General features: G+C 35.5%; 1 protein-coding gene across 12 annotated transcripts in view; it reads right to left on the bottom strand.

Annotated features, from left to right (window-relative positions):
* Nucleotides 1–14,562, bottom strand: part of CCDC91 (coiled-coil domain containing 91) — a 123,021-nt gene that overhangs the window by 10,619 nt on the left and 97,840 nt on the right. For 11 of the 12 annotated variants that reach the window (XR_003256579.1, XM_026085381.1, XM_026085376.1 and 8 more), the window contains 3 exons: nucleotides 4,580–4,672; nucleotides 4,331–4,399; nucleotides 3,287–3,463 (listed from right to left, as the gene is read on the bottom strand). Coding sequence is in view for 11 of the 12 variants with exons in the window: in XM_026085381.1 (XP_025941166.1) it covers nucleotides 3,287–3,463; nucleotides 4,331–4,399; nucleotides 4,580–4,672 (339 nt within the window). In the remaining variant the exon portion in view is untranslated. Of the gene's footprint in view, nucleotides 1–3,015; nucleotides 3,057–3,286; nucleotides 3,464–4,330; nucleotides 4,400–4,579; nucleotides 4,673–14,562 lie in introns of those variants that run through there. The other variant, XM_026085382.1, reaches the window with a different exon arrangement.

The raw sequence follows: 14,562 nt of genomic DNA on the forward strand, positions 1-14,562 counted from the left end.
TGTGGACTTACAATATTAGCAGAGGAAAGTTCTACCTCTTTAATACTACGCTTAATTTCTATTTTTTTGTTTTAATCTGTAAAGTAAATCTCTTCAAGTTAATTTACAGCACTATAAAAACAAATTCATTTTTTGTTTACATTTCTATGACAATCATTAGTGTAATATGAGACAGAAAAAAAAGGAGACTGAGATGTAAACATAATATCTTTGTTTTCTCACACACAGATTCTGTCCCTTGGTGATAATTCAAAAAAAGATGACCAAAGAGAAGAAAGTTTTTGCTAAAGACAGTCATGCTGCTTTTTTCTAATGTTTAGTTCCAGGCTCACAGGTTAGTTGGAAAGAAAGTACTCTCTCCTGAATTAACAATATTGCTCTTAAGGACATTTTTATATAGCTGATACCAAAAGGAAACTATCTGGCACATTCATTTATATTCATCTACAGTCAGTAGCTTCATTACTTGGTACTAAGCATAATAGTCATATCAGGTGATGATTCTGAAACAGGACAAACTACACTGTGAAGAAGTGCTATTATACAACACAGCATAAAGAATTAAATGAGAAAAATGTTATTACATATGTTGCCACAATTTTACATTTCATTGTCTAAAATGCTAGACTATATGTTTTACTGTCAGCCCTTACAGATCTGACTTGAAAGATTAAACTGTCTAAACAGTAATCGCAAGAAAGTCAATGTTTCAACTACACCTCTTGAAAGAAAAACCTTAAAGAAAAAATGCAAATGAGAAACAACTCTGAATGGAAGGTTGTACTCAGAAAATCAATGTCAACAGACAAATTGCCTATCCGTAGTTCCAAGTGTTTTTCAGCATTAAACCAAAGTCACATCTGACATCTTACATAACCTGTTAGTTGGCACATTAGCTCCACAAGACTTCTTTTGCTGTCAGACAGAATTTTAGTAGTAATACGATTGCAACACTAACAGCCTAAGGATGCAAGCAACTTGTTGGCAGAGGTAACAAGTGAAAACTTCTGCAAGAAACAACTTTCTACAAAACAAAACATCATCCCCAGAGAATTTGCACTCATTAACCAGAGAAGAAAGAGGGTAACTTATACATTTAAGTGAGAGAATTTTGGAAAAGCTAAAAAAAACCCCCAAAAAACAAAAAACCACACACACAACCCACAACCCTGCAATGTATCTAACTGAAAATAGGTTAACTACCTGAAAAATGAGCCTAAATCAAAGGAGAAATCAACATATATTACACCAGACTAAGAGGAAGTATTCATGCTACTATCAAACCTGTTAGAGCTAACCACGATGACCACCACCAGAACAACAGATAGTATAACATAACTATATCAGGAGCAAGATTTGAGCACCACTAAATACTCCAACACCAACACCAGTAGCTTGAGCTGAAAAAAAAAAAAACTATCCTCCTGAAAGGCCTAACTTTCTACCTCAGAAAAGCACTGACATCTTAGTATGTTTAAGACTTTGTTTTAAAGAATTCATCCATCAATTTGAAAATACTTTTAATATTACCATGCCCAGTGAAAACTTCAAAGGCAAGATCAACAACAAGAAACTCAAACAGAACACTCCACAGGGAATGTAATCCCACCCTGGAACACTACATCAACTTAACCCTTCACTCTCCCACCCCAGGACATTTTACATGTTCCCCAAGTCCATAAAAATGAAATCCCGGCATATGCAGACACAGGACCCCTTCACAGCAGAATGTTCAGGATTCATCAAAACTATCCTCAAACTTCTTAATGGATAAAGAGCAAAATTTGTACAAGATGAAACAGATTTCTACATTAAATTACACAACACAGAACTACCTGCCCCAGAATGTCACTAATGACACATTACCATAACTCTCCCTTAACTCTTTATCTGTATCAGATAACTATTTTACTGCGCTCTCCCTTCTGTGAACAGCTTCTCGATTCCACTGGTACCACTTCCCATTCCAGATAGTCTAAATGACTCATATCTAACTAAACATTAAGCAATTGTTCGCAGCTTGAATTAGCTTTGAAGTCAGATGCTTCTCTTTTAGTTGTAAAGGAGGTCTTGAGTGTTTGAAGGTTTATTAATATTCATGCAGTTCTACTATACTGACAGCTTACTTGTTGACACCTTTACATTCAAAAGAAGTAAACAAATGATATTTAGAGAGTATAATTTATTTCTACTCTACTTACACTATGAAGTAAGCAACACAGATATAGAGCATAATAATGGCTTAGGATCAAAAACCAATTTTGTCTAATTGATTAGGTATGAAACGAATAATTCTGTCAAACACTAGAAAAGAAAAATTGGATCTATTTCCAAAAAGAGGGTATTTAAATTTCTATGACATACTAAAAACTTCTATTTTAATTAAATTCTAGAAGTATGGGTTTGGGGTTTTTTTTGTTATTCAGGACATAAAATAATTAAACAATACGAAATTCCAACACGTGAATGAAACATATCTTGCTTAAAGTTCTTCAGACTGTAATATTCAAGTAGGCCACCAAAAAAATCAGTGGATTTATAGACTGTTTCCAAAGATATATTTCCACCAGAGACTAAAAATATCCAGCTTTTGGAAAAGCATTTAACTGCCATCATAACATACTTAATTTGTAATTCCTATTGTCTAGTAAAAAGAGATGCTGGGAATTTCCCTCTCAATTTGTTTAAGTGACGTACAATTATCCTTATAGGAGCACTTCTCTAAAAAGTAACTCTAGAAACATTTCTGGCTCATTACTGTTATAGTTTTATAATTTCGATAACCCTCTTTCTATTTATCTTGTATCTATTCTAGTTTTTGTCTTAGAAAAATATCTTTTTTTCTAAGATAGAGAGTGGAATTCCAGCATAATAAGGAAGAACAGTAACATCTCTTTTCCTCTGTAGGTATAAAAATAAACAAATAAATAAAATCATCTAACCTTTCTAGAACACAGAAGCCTGTGTCTGAGCTAGTTATCTTGGGTTCCTTTCGAAGTCAGTGTAGAGAAACAGGTAGTTACAGGGCATGATTCATCTCATTTCACTATACATGCCTGAAAAGGTCACAGGAACTGTGTTCTAAATGTGCCAAATTGTCTCCATACACATAGTACAGATGAAAATAAATTAACAAGATTGCTGTGCATTTCAAATATCAAGTAGGTGCAGTGACAAATGACGGATAACCTATTTTTAAAGAAAATCTACCACAACATTAGGAAGACATTCAAAAGAGAAAACAAAAAATGCAAAGCAGGTCCAAGAAAGGGCAAAATATACCAACTTGATTATGTTTTCTTTGTTCTTCCATGGCTTCCAAAACAGCCTGAGCAATCTTCTCTTTGTGTGTGTCACGTTCTGCTTCCCATATCTTTCTTTCTTCTGCATGAATCTTCTCCATATTTCTCCTTTCCTCCTCTACTGCTTTCAGAACAGCCTCCTGCACTACTTCTTTTTCAGCCTTTGAAACATATCAGGCACAAATAAATGACCAAAATATCCAACATGGGTGCGTAACGCATAAGTATTCTTTAATGAGACCTATAAGCTGACAAGATACAAGAAATATTTTTACTTCTAAACTATGAGCTCAAATTTATCTTAAGGTGCTACTAAGCAGCCAGCATTGGACAATGACAACTACAATTTTGTATTTGATTCTAGAAATGAAATATAGTAAAACACATACAAAATTACTCTCCTAACCACAATGCACTTAATAAGGAAGTCAACTGAAGAAATCATACTGAAAAGTGAAAATTTACTTTTAGTCAAACATGCTACTTCTGTGAACTGATGTTGTTAACATTCGCTCTTAATGTTTGCTAAAGTTTTCTTATGGGATTTTATAAAATAGTATATTAGAAAATTAACTATTTAGTTCTAGCCTCATTAAAAATTACTTTATTATTTATATTTAAAAATTACTTTACAAAAATTAAATCAGATGCAATGCTAAATGTCTTAATAAGGTCATCAATTGACTCCATTACCCAGTTCTTCAAATCAAAAGGTATTGATGTTGTCAATAAAAAATATCTGCTTTTATAGTCTTTCATTTAGGTAACACCAAAGATCCTGACTTCTTGGTATAAATTAATTCAGAGGTTATCTTAAATAGAAGCAAGCAAGCTACATCTCCTGAACAGCTAGGATATCTCTATGAAGGCCTAAGCTATAGTAGATGTATTTATGATTTATATATTAAACACAAATGAGAACAATTTTGGACATATCTAGTTATGAAATAAGAATCAGCTGATGAACTTGGCATTCCTAATGACACTCATGGAATCTACATTGTATAGCTACAACTGACAAGAGATACCTTTGCCACAGCTGCCAGAGCCTCCTTACTTCTTTTCCTTTCTTCATCCAAACATCTGTCAAGCACTTCCTGCAAATGTTATGAAAGATTAAATTGCAATACACAATAGATGAATGGCTAAAAATCATTTCAAACACTCAAAGTGCTTGACAAGGCTTCATTTTTCCTGCCAATACCTGTGACAGGATCATTCCTTATGAACTCTATAGTGCATTCCAGACTCCTCTTTTTTGTAAATAAAAGCAATACCTTATGTTTTTGTGATTGTTGCAGCAAAGCTTCTTCTATCTTTTCTGATAACACTTCCTTCTCTGATTCCAAAATGTCAAGAAGTTTCTGATGCTATTGGAAGAAAACATCCATATCATAACCACAGTCTGCTAGTAGAACAGACAAAAAGAACTCAGGCAACATAGATTTGTCCTTTGCTTATAAAATGACTCAAAATCTAGATTTGATTAAACATAAACACTGCTCCTGTAATTGCTTTGATGACAAGAAAACTCTCAATAATGTGAAACATTTAGCGCCATGACTATCTATTATATCCTTTAGATCTGAAGGATCTAAAATATTACCATATAGAGCAACACTCCTTACAAAATTTATAAAGATGGTCAAAGCAATATTATACTTGAAAATTCATTTAAACAGCTCTGGAAATTAAACTATGCTTGTACTACCTTTCACTTAAACATACTGCAGAAGTTAACTGTAAATATTTTTTTCAACCAGCTGTGATACTCTGAACTCTAAATGCCAGGAGATGACAGCAAAAGAAAAAGTTGTTTTCTTCTAACTTTCTTATAACCTGAAATATTTTTCAGGGAGACGGTGAATACTGAAATAAAGTGACCAAGTAGTCTGTGTCTGATAATACAATGTCATCACTGTTTTTAAATCATAATCCTTTTATCTATATTTTTCAATAAAAAAAAGTAACATCCTAGAGATGTGGGTTTTGCCTTAAAATAAGCTGTATTCCAAATCTAAAAATCATTACTGGAAATTACTGATGCCATGTGTATTTGTCAAGAAAGAATGGATAGCAAAGCAGCACATGTTATTACATGCTATTTAAGAGATAATTATCATAACCTTAAAATAAAAGTATAGTATCAATAGTATCAATACATCATAATATTTTAGAAGATCACCAAAAAGTATTACACTACAGCTTTAACAATAAAAGTATATATACTGAACATAAAACTTTCATGCAAACTCTTAAGCAGGCAAATACGCCTTTAACCAGCATTTCTAAGAAACTGCCATTTCTGTTTCATGAATTTTATTATGTTTTAATTAAAAGTGTCTTTAATGTCAGCAAGAGACATATTACCAAACTGCAATACTATGTTCTGAAAAATATTTTTACATTTGAAGAATAGAATAGAAAACTTTTAGACTGCTTTATAAAATAAAACATCTATCTGTCTTTCCAGGATAAACATGCGAAGAAGTATTTCCTTGTGAATTTACTTAAAATAGGTCTGAATGGAGCAGACATATTCTAATGGAAAACACTTGTGGAAGGAGTGGTTATACTTAATGATGTGTAACTAACTTTTCTTGTGGACTCAGTATCTTCAAACATTAGCTTTAATTATCAGGGCAGCTACATTTTTTTTTCCCCAGTAACTCAAACAAAAGTGAAACAATAAATGGATGTCATTACTTAGATAATCTCCATTATTCTTCTTCACTTAACTAACTGCAGAGAGACTACGAACTGGCATCTGTTATTCCATGTTCATTTGAAAGACTGATGCAATAATAGACAAACATACTTAAACACTGAATCAGATACATTCCACAAATCAAAGTTCAGTAATGTCTATTAAAAGAGGTGAACATTACTGGCTTTAGAGAAAATTCCTCTACAATTTTTATAAGGTATGACTATCAGAGAAAAATCAGATCTTTACAGCTTTAAAACATCTACAATAGAATGGCAATCAACTTGTTCAGAAGGATTATAATTTCTAGTATAACAGTTACAGGCATTTATCTGCAGTTTGACACCAACCACCAGATTGCTAGGTTGGATGACAAGAATGTGTGTGTGCATTTAAAGTTGTCATATGGGACCAGCTATTGTATGTATTTTACAACACTCCCTGTGGGATCACTATTTTAAGCCTTTAATCTTCAGAGCAGGTTTAGAAATTTAATTTACATATATAAGAAAACAGATAAGCCTACCCTGAAAGTTCTGAAACGATGCTGAGATGTGCATTAATTCAATAAAGAACATGTCTACATGGACAATGGAGACAATTAATGTCTGTTTTACCTGCAGCTGAAATAGATACCTTCATGACTACAGCCTTTTGTGTGAATCTAACCTCACCACACAGCAGGTCTTCCCCCTCCCCTCCTCAAAAAGAACCATGTAGACCTACAATCCTGAAAAATGCGGAAATTGGGACCAAAGCATTTCTAGCCTAAGGAAAATTGCAGTGTTCTGATCTTGAATACATCTCTGAAGCAAGAATATACCTCCTTCCCTGCAAAGGAGAGAGTATAACTAAATCCAGAAAATAAGTATTTATACAATACAACACAATTTTATGCCTGCTGGGTGTTACAGTGAGGAGGAGGTACATATTTGTCAAATTCAATCAATTCCATTGAGATACAGTGTAATAAACAATCTGAAATATAGATAGCAGTATAAGAACAAATCTTTTTGCTTCTTCTGGAAACAGAAAGGGAAACCTTTAAAATCCAGTATACTGCTTTTGCTCAATGATTTTGACTACAAAAAAAAAAAAAATTGTCTAATGAGTAAAAAGTTACCATAAATGTAAAGGCTGCTGTAAGTGTAGTTTACAGTCTAATCACTTTAATCTACCTCAGGATCTTTTATTTCCTTGGCAGATTAGAAAAACTATGTGTTATTATATTTTGAATTCCTTGGAATCCATGGAAATTTACTAAGGACTGTATTTTTTTTTTATATTAAACACTTTTTTTTGGTCTATAAATACACACTGGTTTTTATTTTTCAAGATATTGCAAGCAAACACCAGCCACAAATACATTTAGAGTGTTTTCAAAATATAAGCTAACGACTTCTGGAACACTTCAAAGAAACTTCTTTTACATTACGTAAATTTGCATGAAATAAGGATGCTAAAATTCATAATTTCATCAATTTCATCAAGACTGTAAGCTTCTTGTGACTAGTTTGGCATGCCCTTTCCTATTATAATGTAAATGTTTATTCATGTGGAATAATCCTTCCATAAACAGTTACCTTCATATCTGAACTTCCAAAAGTTCATATATCATCACAAATGTTGCAACAGCTGTCCATACAACCCAGTAAAGCACATTCTCTTGTATTAGAGCTTGAAAAATACCTTGAAGAACTGTTTATTTGGCTTCAAAATTTATATTCGGCCAAGTAGATTTCTTTTTTAGAGAAAAATGTACTTTCAACTATTAAATTACATAAATTATTTGAAAAGAAATAAGTAACTGGAAAAGATAAAGCAGAATAAAATAGTGTGAACCACTTCTCCCTAGAACAGGTCTTGAGTCCAGAAAGCTTGTATTACATAGTTAGCGCAGATATAACAAAAAGGATGAAAACTGATATTTTGCATTTAATTAAGAGAGGTTATTTATTAAGAACTTCTGTTTTTCCACAGTAGTGTACTTCGTTAGTCCTTATATTGAGCCATGGAATCTCCTTGAAACTCATGCCTATTAAAATGAGGCAAAGTGAGCTCAGAGACGTCACTGTTCCATGACATAGACAAGAATGCATCTCCCTGTTGCCTGCATCCCTTTTTCATCAAGGCATAGATCTTTCAAAGGCACACTAAGGTACTTAAGTGTTTCTGGAAAACCTCAACAAGTCCTCATATTATGCATAAACCTTGAGCATTAAAGGTCACATATACTGAGATAAATGTCTATGGGTGAGCAAGTTTGTCTCATAACCCCCTCCTTTCCTCATCAGAAACTTTGGCCTCTTCAGGGACCTACTTGGAGCAATCCCATGGGTTAGGGCCCTAGAAGGAAGGAGTGTTCAAGAGAGCTGGTTAATATTCAAACATCACTTCCTCCAGGCTCAAGAGCCGTGCATCCCTATGAGTAGGAAGTCAAGCAAAGGAGGCAGGAGACCTGCATGGATGAGCAAGGAGCTCCTGGCAAAACTCAACCAGAAGAAGGAAGTATACAGAAAGTGGAAAGGGGGACAGGCCACTTGGGAGGAATATAGGAATGTTGTCAGAGTATGCAGGGATGCGACGAGGAAGGCTAAGGCCCATTTGGAATTAAATCTGGCGAGAGATGTCAAGGACATCAAGAAGGGCTTCTTCAAATACATCAGCAGCAAGAGGAAGACTAGGGAAAATGTGGGCCCTTTGCTGAATGGGGTGGGTGCCCTGCTGACGAAGGATGCAGAGAAGGCAGAGTTACTAAATGCCTTCTTTGCTTCAGTCTTTACTGCTCAGGCCAGCCCTCAGGAACCCCAGACCCTGGAGGCAAGAGAGAAAGTCTGGAGGAAGGAAGACTTTCCCTTGGTGGAGGAGGATCAGGTTAGCGATCATTTAGGCAAACTTGACACCCACAAATCCATGGGCCCCGCTGGGATTCATCCATGAGTGCTGAGGGAGCTGGCGGACATTATTGCTAAGCCACTCTCCATCATCTTTGAAAGGTCATGGAGGACAGGAGAGGTGCCTGAGGACTGGAAGAAAGCCAGCGTCACCCCAGTCTTCAAAAAGGGCAAGAAGGAGGACCCAGGGAACTACAGGCCAGTCAGCCTCACCTCCATCCCTGGAAAGGTGATGGAGCAGCTCATCCTGGAAGCCATCTCCACGCATGTGGAGGAAAAGAAGGTGATCAGGAGTAGTCAGCATGGCTTCACCAAGGGGAAATCATGCCTAACCAATCTGATAGCCTTCTATGATGGAATGACTGGCTGGGTAGATGAGGGGAGAGCAGTGGATGTTGTCTACCTTGACTTCAGCAAGGCTTTTGACACTGTCTCCCATAGCATCCTCATAGACAAGCTCAGGAAGTGTGGGCTAGATGAGTGGACAGTGAGGTGGATTGAGAACTGGCTGAATGGCAGAGCTCAGAGAGTTGTGATCAGTGGCACAGAGTCTAGTTGGAGGCCTGTAGCTAGCGGTGTCCCCCAGGGGTCAGTACTGGGTCCAGTCTTGTTCAACTTCTTCATCAATGACCTGGATGAAGGCACAGAGTGCACCCTCAGCAAGTTTGCTGATGATACAAAACTGGGAGGAGTGGCTGATACACCAGAGGGCTGTGCTGCCATTCAGAGAGACTTGGACAGGCTGGAGAGGTGGGCGGAGAGGAACCTCCTGAAGTTCAACAAAGGCAAGTGCAGGGTCCTGCACCTGGGGAGGAATAACCCCATGCACCAGTACAGGTTGGGGGTTGACCTGCTGGAAAGCAGCTCTGCGGAGAAGGCCCTGGGAGTGCTGGTGGACACCAAGTTAAGCATGAGGCAGCAATGTGCCCTTGTGGCCAAGAAGGCCAATGGTATCCTGGGGTGCATCAGGAAGAGTGTTGCCAGCAGGTCGAGGGAGGTGATTCTCCCCCTCTACTCAGCCCTGGTGAGGCCACATCTAGAGTATTGCATCCAGTTCTGGGCTCCCCAGTACAAGAGGGATGTGGCACTACTGGAGCAAGTCCAGCGAAGGGCTACAGAGATGATGAGGGGACTGGAGCATCTCTCCTATGAGGAAAGGCTGAGAGAGCTTGGCCTGTTTAGCTTGGAGAAGAGAAGGCTGAGAGGAGATCTTATCAATGTGTACAAGTATCTGAAGGGAGGGTGTCGAGAGGATGGGACCAGACTCTTTTCAGTGGTGCCGAGCGACAGGACGCGAGGCAACAGGCACGAACTGAAACACAGATGCTTCCATCTGAACATGAGGAAAGAAAAGCTTTAGAAAGGATTTGAATTGAATGAATCTCGTCCAACATTTCCTTGTTTCCACAGATAAGAGTTACGAACATGTTCCCCTCTGTTAGTCACAGTTAAAGGAGCAAATGAAGAGTCACAAGACTACTCTGAGCTATCTGTAAATTGAGTTTAATTTCCTAGGTATTGTAGATGCCGCTTTCTCAAGTTTACTCACATGTCAAAGTTGGGGTTCTTCTGGTAATTGTACCTGTCAAAAGGACATTCCCAATTCTCCAACAAGCAAACCTAATACGAGCCTTCAGGAAAGAATGGTTGGCCTCCTGTAAGTAGGATAATGAATTCAGACCTAACAGTCCTATACAGAAAACAATAAAGACTACTCCAGTTCTCTGAAAGTTATGATGGAGACCTACCATGGAGTTTTAAATTTGGAAAAAAAGTATCCAAACTGTGCAGACTGTAAGACATGAAGCATCCATGAAGCTTATAATGGAAGATGAGGTGAGTTTTTCCCTTAATTGATCAACAATTCAAAGACCAGAAAATAGATCAGAAAATTATAAAGATATTGGGGCTTTGAATGAAGTTGTCCAGCTATTCATAAGCAAACATACCTAACTGAATTTCAAGACTAAAGGGTAAAATTGGTAAAAAGTTATGACTAAAAATAATTTGGAAATAAAAAATAAACAAATTAAAAAAAAAAGGCCTGAACTGATAGTATGGTGCATAAATTAGCACGAAGCCAAAAGAAATCTCAGCAAAAACGCCACTTTAATGGAATAAGAAAATTTTCAGCCAGTGCAAGTTTGCTGCAAATTTACACAGCACGTGTAAGCTATAAGGCACAGTAAGAACACTATGCAGAGATACTAAGCCAGCTCTGAATACCTTAAACTTAGATGCCACAAATAGTATAGTATACAAACTTTCATATAGTGTATAGAAGTTAATGCATTACTTTGCCTGAACTAATTTGCCTAGCTTAACTACTCCCTCTCCACCCAAGCCTTCATTTGTTCCCTTTAATTCCTTGGTCAGGGTGTAGTATAGGGCGTAGAGTGTAAAATTTTGGAGTGCAAAAATACTGAAGAGCAAAATCATAGTGGGACATGGTGGCTTGAAAGCGTTTTGCCACTAAAAATTAATAAATAAATAAATAAAATAAGTTATAAAAACAGTATTCCAAACTGGAGAGAAATACTAGCATTTCTACCTTCCTCTGTGGAAAGCAGCAAGAGAGAGGGTCAAGAAGAGTCAAAAGAAAATCAACCTAAAACAAAAGGCATTCAAAATAGGTTATATTTTTCTCCCTGAAAGAAGTTCTTTAGGCAACAGTTCCAAATGAAAAATGTTTGATGTAGATTTAAATATAAATACAGAGGTCCTGTGGTTTTTCTTGATTCCTGTAAAAAAGAAATCAAAAAATCTTTCTTTTTTTTTTCCTGAATGTGATTCAGAGAAGACATTGTAAACAGATTTAATCACAATAGCAACTTGTCCTTTTATTATTATTATTATTATTATTTTTATAGATTAAATTTATTTCTGAAGAATCCTGACAATTTTAGTTCGGGTATGCATTTTTTGAAGGGTTACATAGTATATATTATAAATAATCTGTGGAGTGAATGAAATAATTCAGGATTCTTTTGAGTTATTTTGCAGGTAATATGCTATATTAAAGCTATTAATAAACTAGCTCTAATTTAATACAGTTATACTCCTTGCATATTCCTATTAATGCTAAAACCCAATTTTAAAGAAAAATGGAAAATAGGGTGTCCCAAACGAACTGAAATGAATTTTAAAAATATGGACAGTTTCTTTCCGGGCCCTTTCATCTGAAAGGGAATGGGTACAGAATTTCATACACAAAGATACAATTCTTTTGCAATAACTGATGGGTATGCAGTTTACGTTTCTGTGGATTGCGATTGCTTATCCAAGTACTTTTACATAACCTATGAATAGCAGCTAAAAAGTGAATTTATCCATACTGAACTTGACATGTGTGATAATTTACTCAATTCTCAGAAGCACTTATTCAAAAGAATAATCAAAGTTAAAGTACATACACTACTACTGAACAGAAAAAAGTTTGCTTTATTTGCAGCATCACTGTAACTAGTAATGATACTTTACAGCTTCAAAGACCTTTCATCTGAGAAAAATAATTTTCACATACTAATGAAATGACATTCAGAACCATCCTGTAATAGCCTCATTCTGAAAACCAAAGAATTAAGACATGAAATATACATATTTCTGAATTTATACCCCAGTGAATGATCAATTTTTCTTGTAACAAAATCTATCAAACTTCTTCATCTAAAGAAACTACATTCTAGCCAGTGGTTTAACAGAAAAAAAAACACAGCCATATTAAGACTTCACCTCTCACCTTCATATAATTAAGTTTTTCTTCTGCCTTTATTACATATGGATGTAGAGCAATCCCTATCCCTCATTTTCAAGATCTGGGAAAAATTATCTATAGAAACAGTTAGCAAATATTCCAGTCCTTTATTCATCAGTAGGAACATTTTAACGAGAAAACTTCTTAACCCACCAAGTTCTACTTCTACTTCACTTTCTCATGAAGGAATCTAACAGTAGGAATAAATAACACAGGTCATGGGAAAAAGCTCATTATCTGTATTTGAGATGGATATGACATAATAAAAATATGCAGTTAAGGCGTCATGATTCTGTCTGGTTCAAGGAAAATTAGATAAGTGTTTCAGGATGCTCACTTAAGAGCTATTAAATATTAATCAAAACAGAATTTTAACTGCCATTTACAAGCCTGAGGTAATGTTATTAAAATATGTCTATTTTAATATCTTATTCAAAATATCATATCGAGGAAAAAGGCAGCCTTAATAAAATAATAGTAATACTTCTCTGCTCTTGTAGAAAAGCCAACCATATTTAATGTCACACTACTTTATATTGCACCTTTTCTTCACCACTTCTAACCTATGTCTAAGTCACATGTCAAACAAAGATCAGGTAATCACAACTGGTTTCCTACACTCCAACACTGTCCTCACTATCTGCGGCATTGGAGTGTTTGGCAACACAAGGTGGAAAATCTGTGTGAAGAATTCCAACATCTGCTACATATTTCCACTTCCTCAAATTATAACTTATTATTGCATGGTTGAACTGTATGTTGCCAGTTTGAGGTCTAAGTGGCCAAGAAGACAGTGAAACTTCCTTAAGAGAAAGCTCAGGAACCAGCAAAACATTATTCAAAAAGAAAAGTTACACCAAGCACAATATGAAGAAAAATTATAATAAGGGTAGTAAGATAACTAAGTCTACTACTCCAGCTCAAAGTTCCAGCCAGCTGTATGCTGAAGAACGTGTATAACTTGAGGAACATCAGGGACTGAATTTAAAGCAAGTCATCTACTACCAGGCTTAAAATATTTTGTCACATGCGTTTTATTGTTTATAAATAAAACAAGAAGTTATTCAGAGTTGTCTGATACTGAAAATACTTTTCTCAGAAAAACTACATGGTAATAGAGGCTATTTAAAAAAAAGAAAAGTAACTGTGATTAGGATACAGAGGTAAAAGACATTAATAAAAAATGAAAGAAAAGTATTCATTAGTACTTCTGTTTTCATGCTCCGGTGCATCTCCTGTTTGAGTCCTTGCACATTTGTTCCATCTATCAGAAAAAATAAAAGGGAATGAATTCCCAAAATAAGAGTAATCTAAACATCAAAATATTCAGTAATGGAAGATAGCAATAAAGAAAAAAATATTTGAACAGTAACTGACAAAAATAATTGAAGAGAAAAATCATACTATATTACTGATTTGTTCGGTATTGATGAGAGTAGATGATATAGATTCATAACAAGTAACAAAGATTTTAAGGAAAATATAAGCAATATAAGCAAAATATAAGCAAAAGGTAGCAAAAAAAAAAAAATCCCACACACTCAGGATCTACTTTCAACTGGAATTTGACAAATCCAAGAAAGATTTAACTTAGATTATCAAACGCAATGTCCAAATAAGATTTTTGTTTCAGACTCTGAAAGAATCCTGTCTAAATTAACACTGCAAAGGGACTGCAAAATCATCCTTTAACTATTTGTGATAGTGGACAGATCAAAATGAAGCTAGAAGACTTTGGTAAAGATTTACTTTTTTTTTCCCCCCCAAAAAAAATACATGTGCCTTTTTAGATATTAGCAATACAACTTTTACTTTGGGAGATATACACTAAACAATAAGTGGATATAAGGTCAACACATCAAAACCAAAGCACAGAGCTAGGATGAACTAAACTTTTCGGGGCGG

The sequence above is a fragment of the Apteryx rowi genome, unplaced genomic scaffold (genome assembly GCF_003343035.1).
Source record: "Apteryx rowi isolate R43461 unplaced genomic scaffold, aptRow1 scaffold_667, whole genome shotgun sequence".
NCBI lineage: Eukaryota > Metazoa > Chordata > Aves > Apterygiformes > Apterygidae > Apteryx > Apteryx rowi.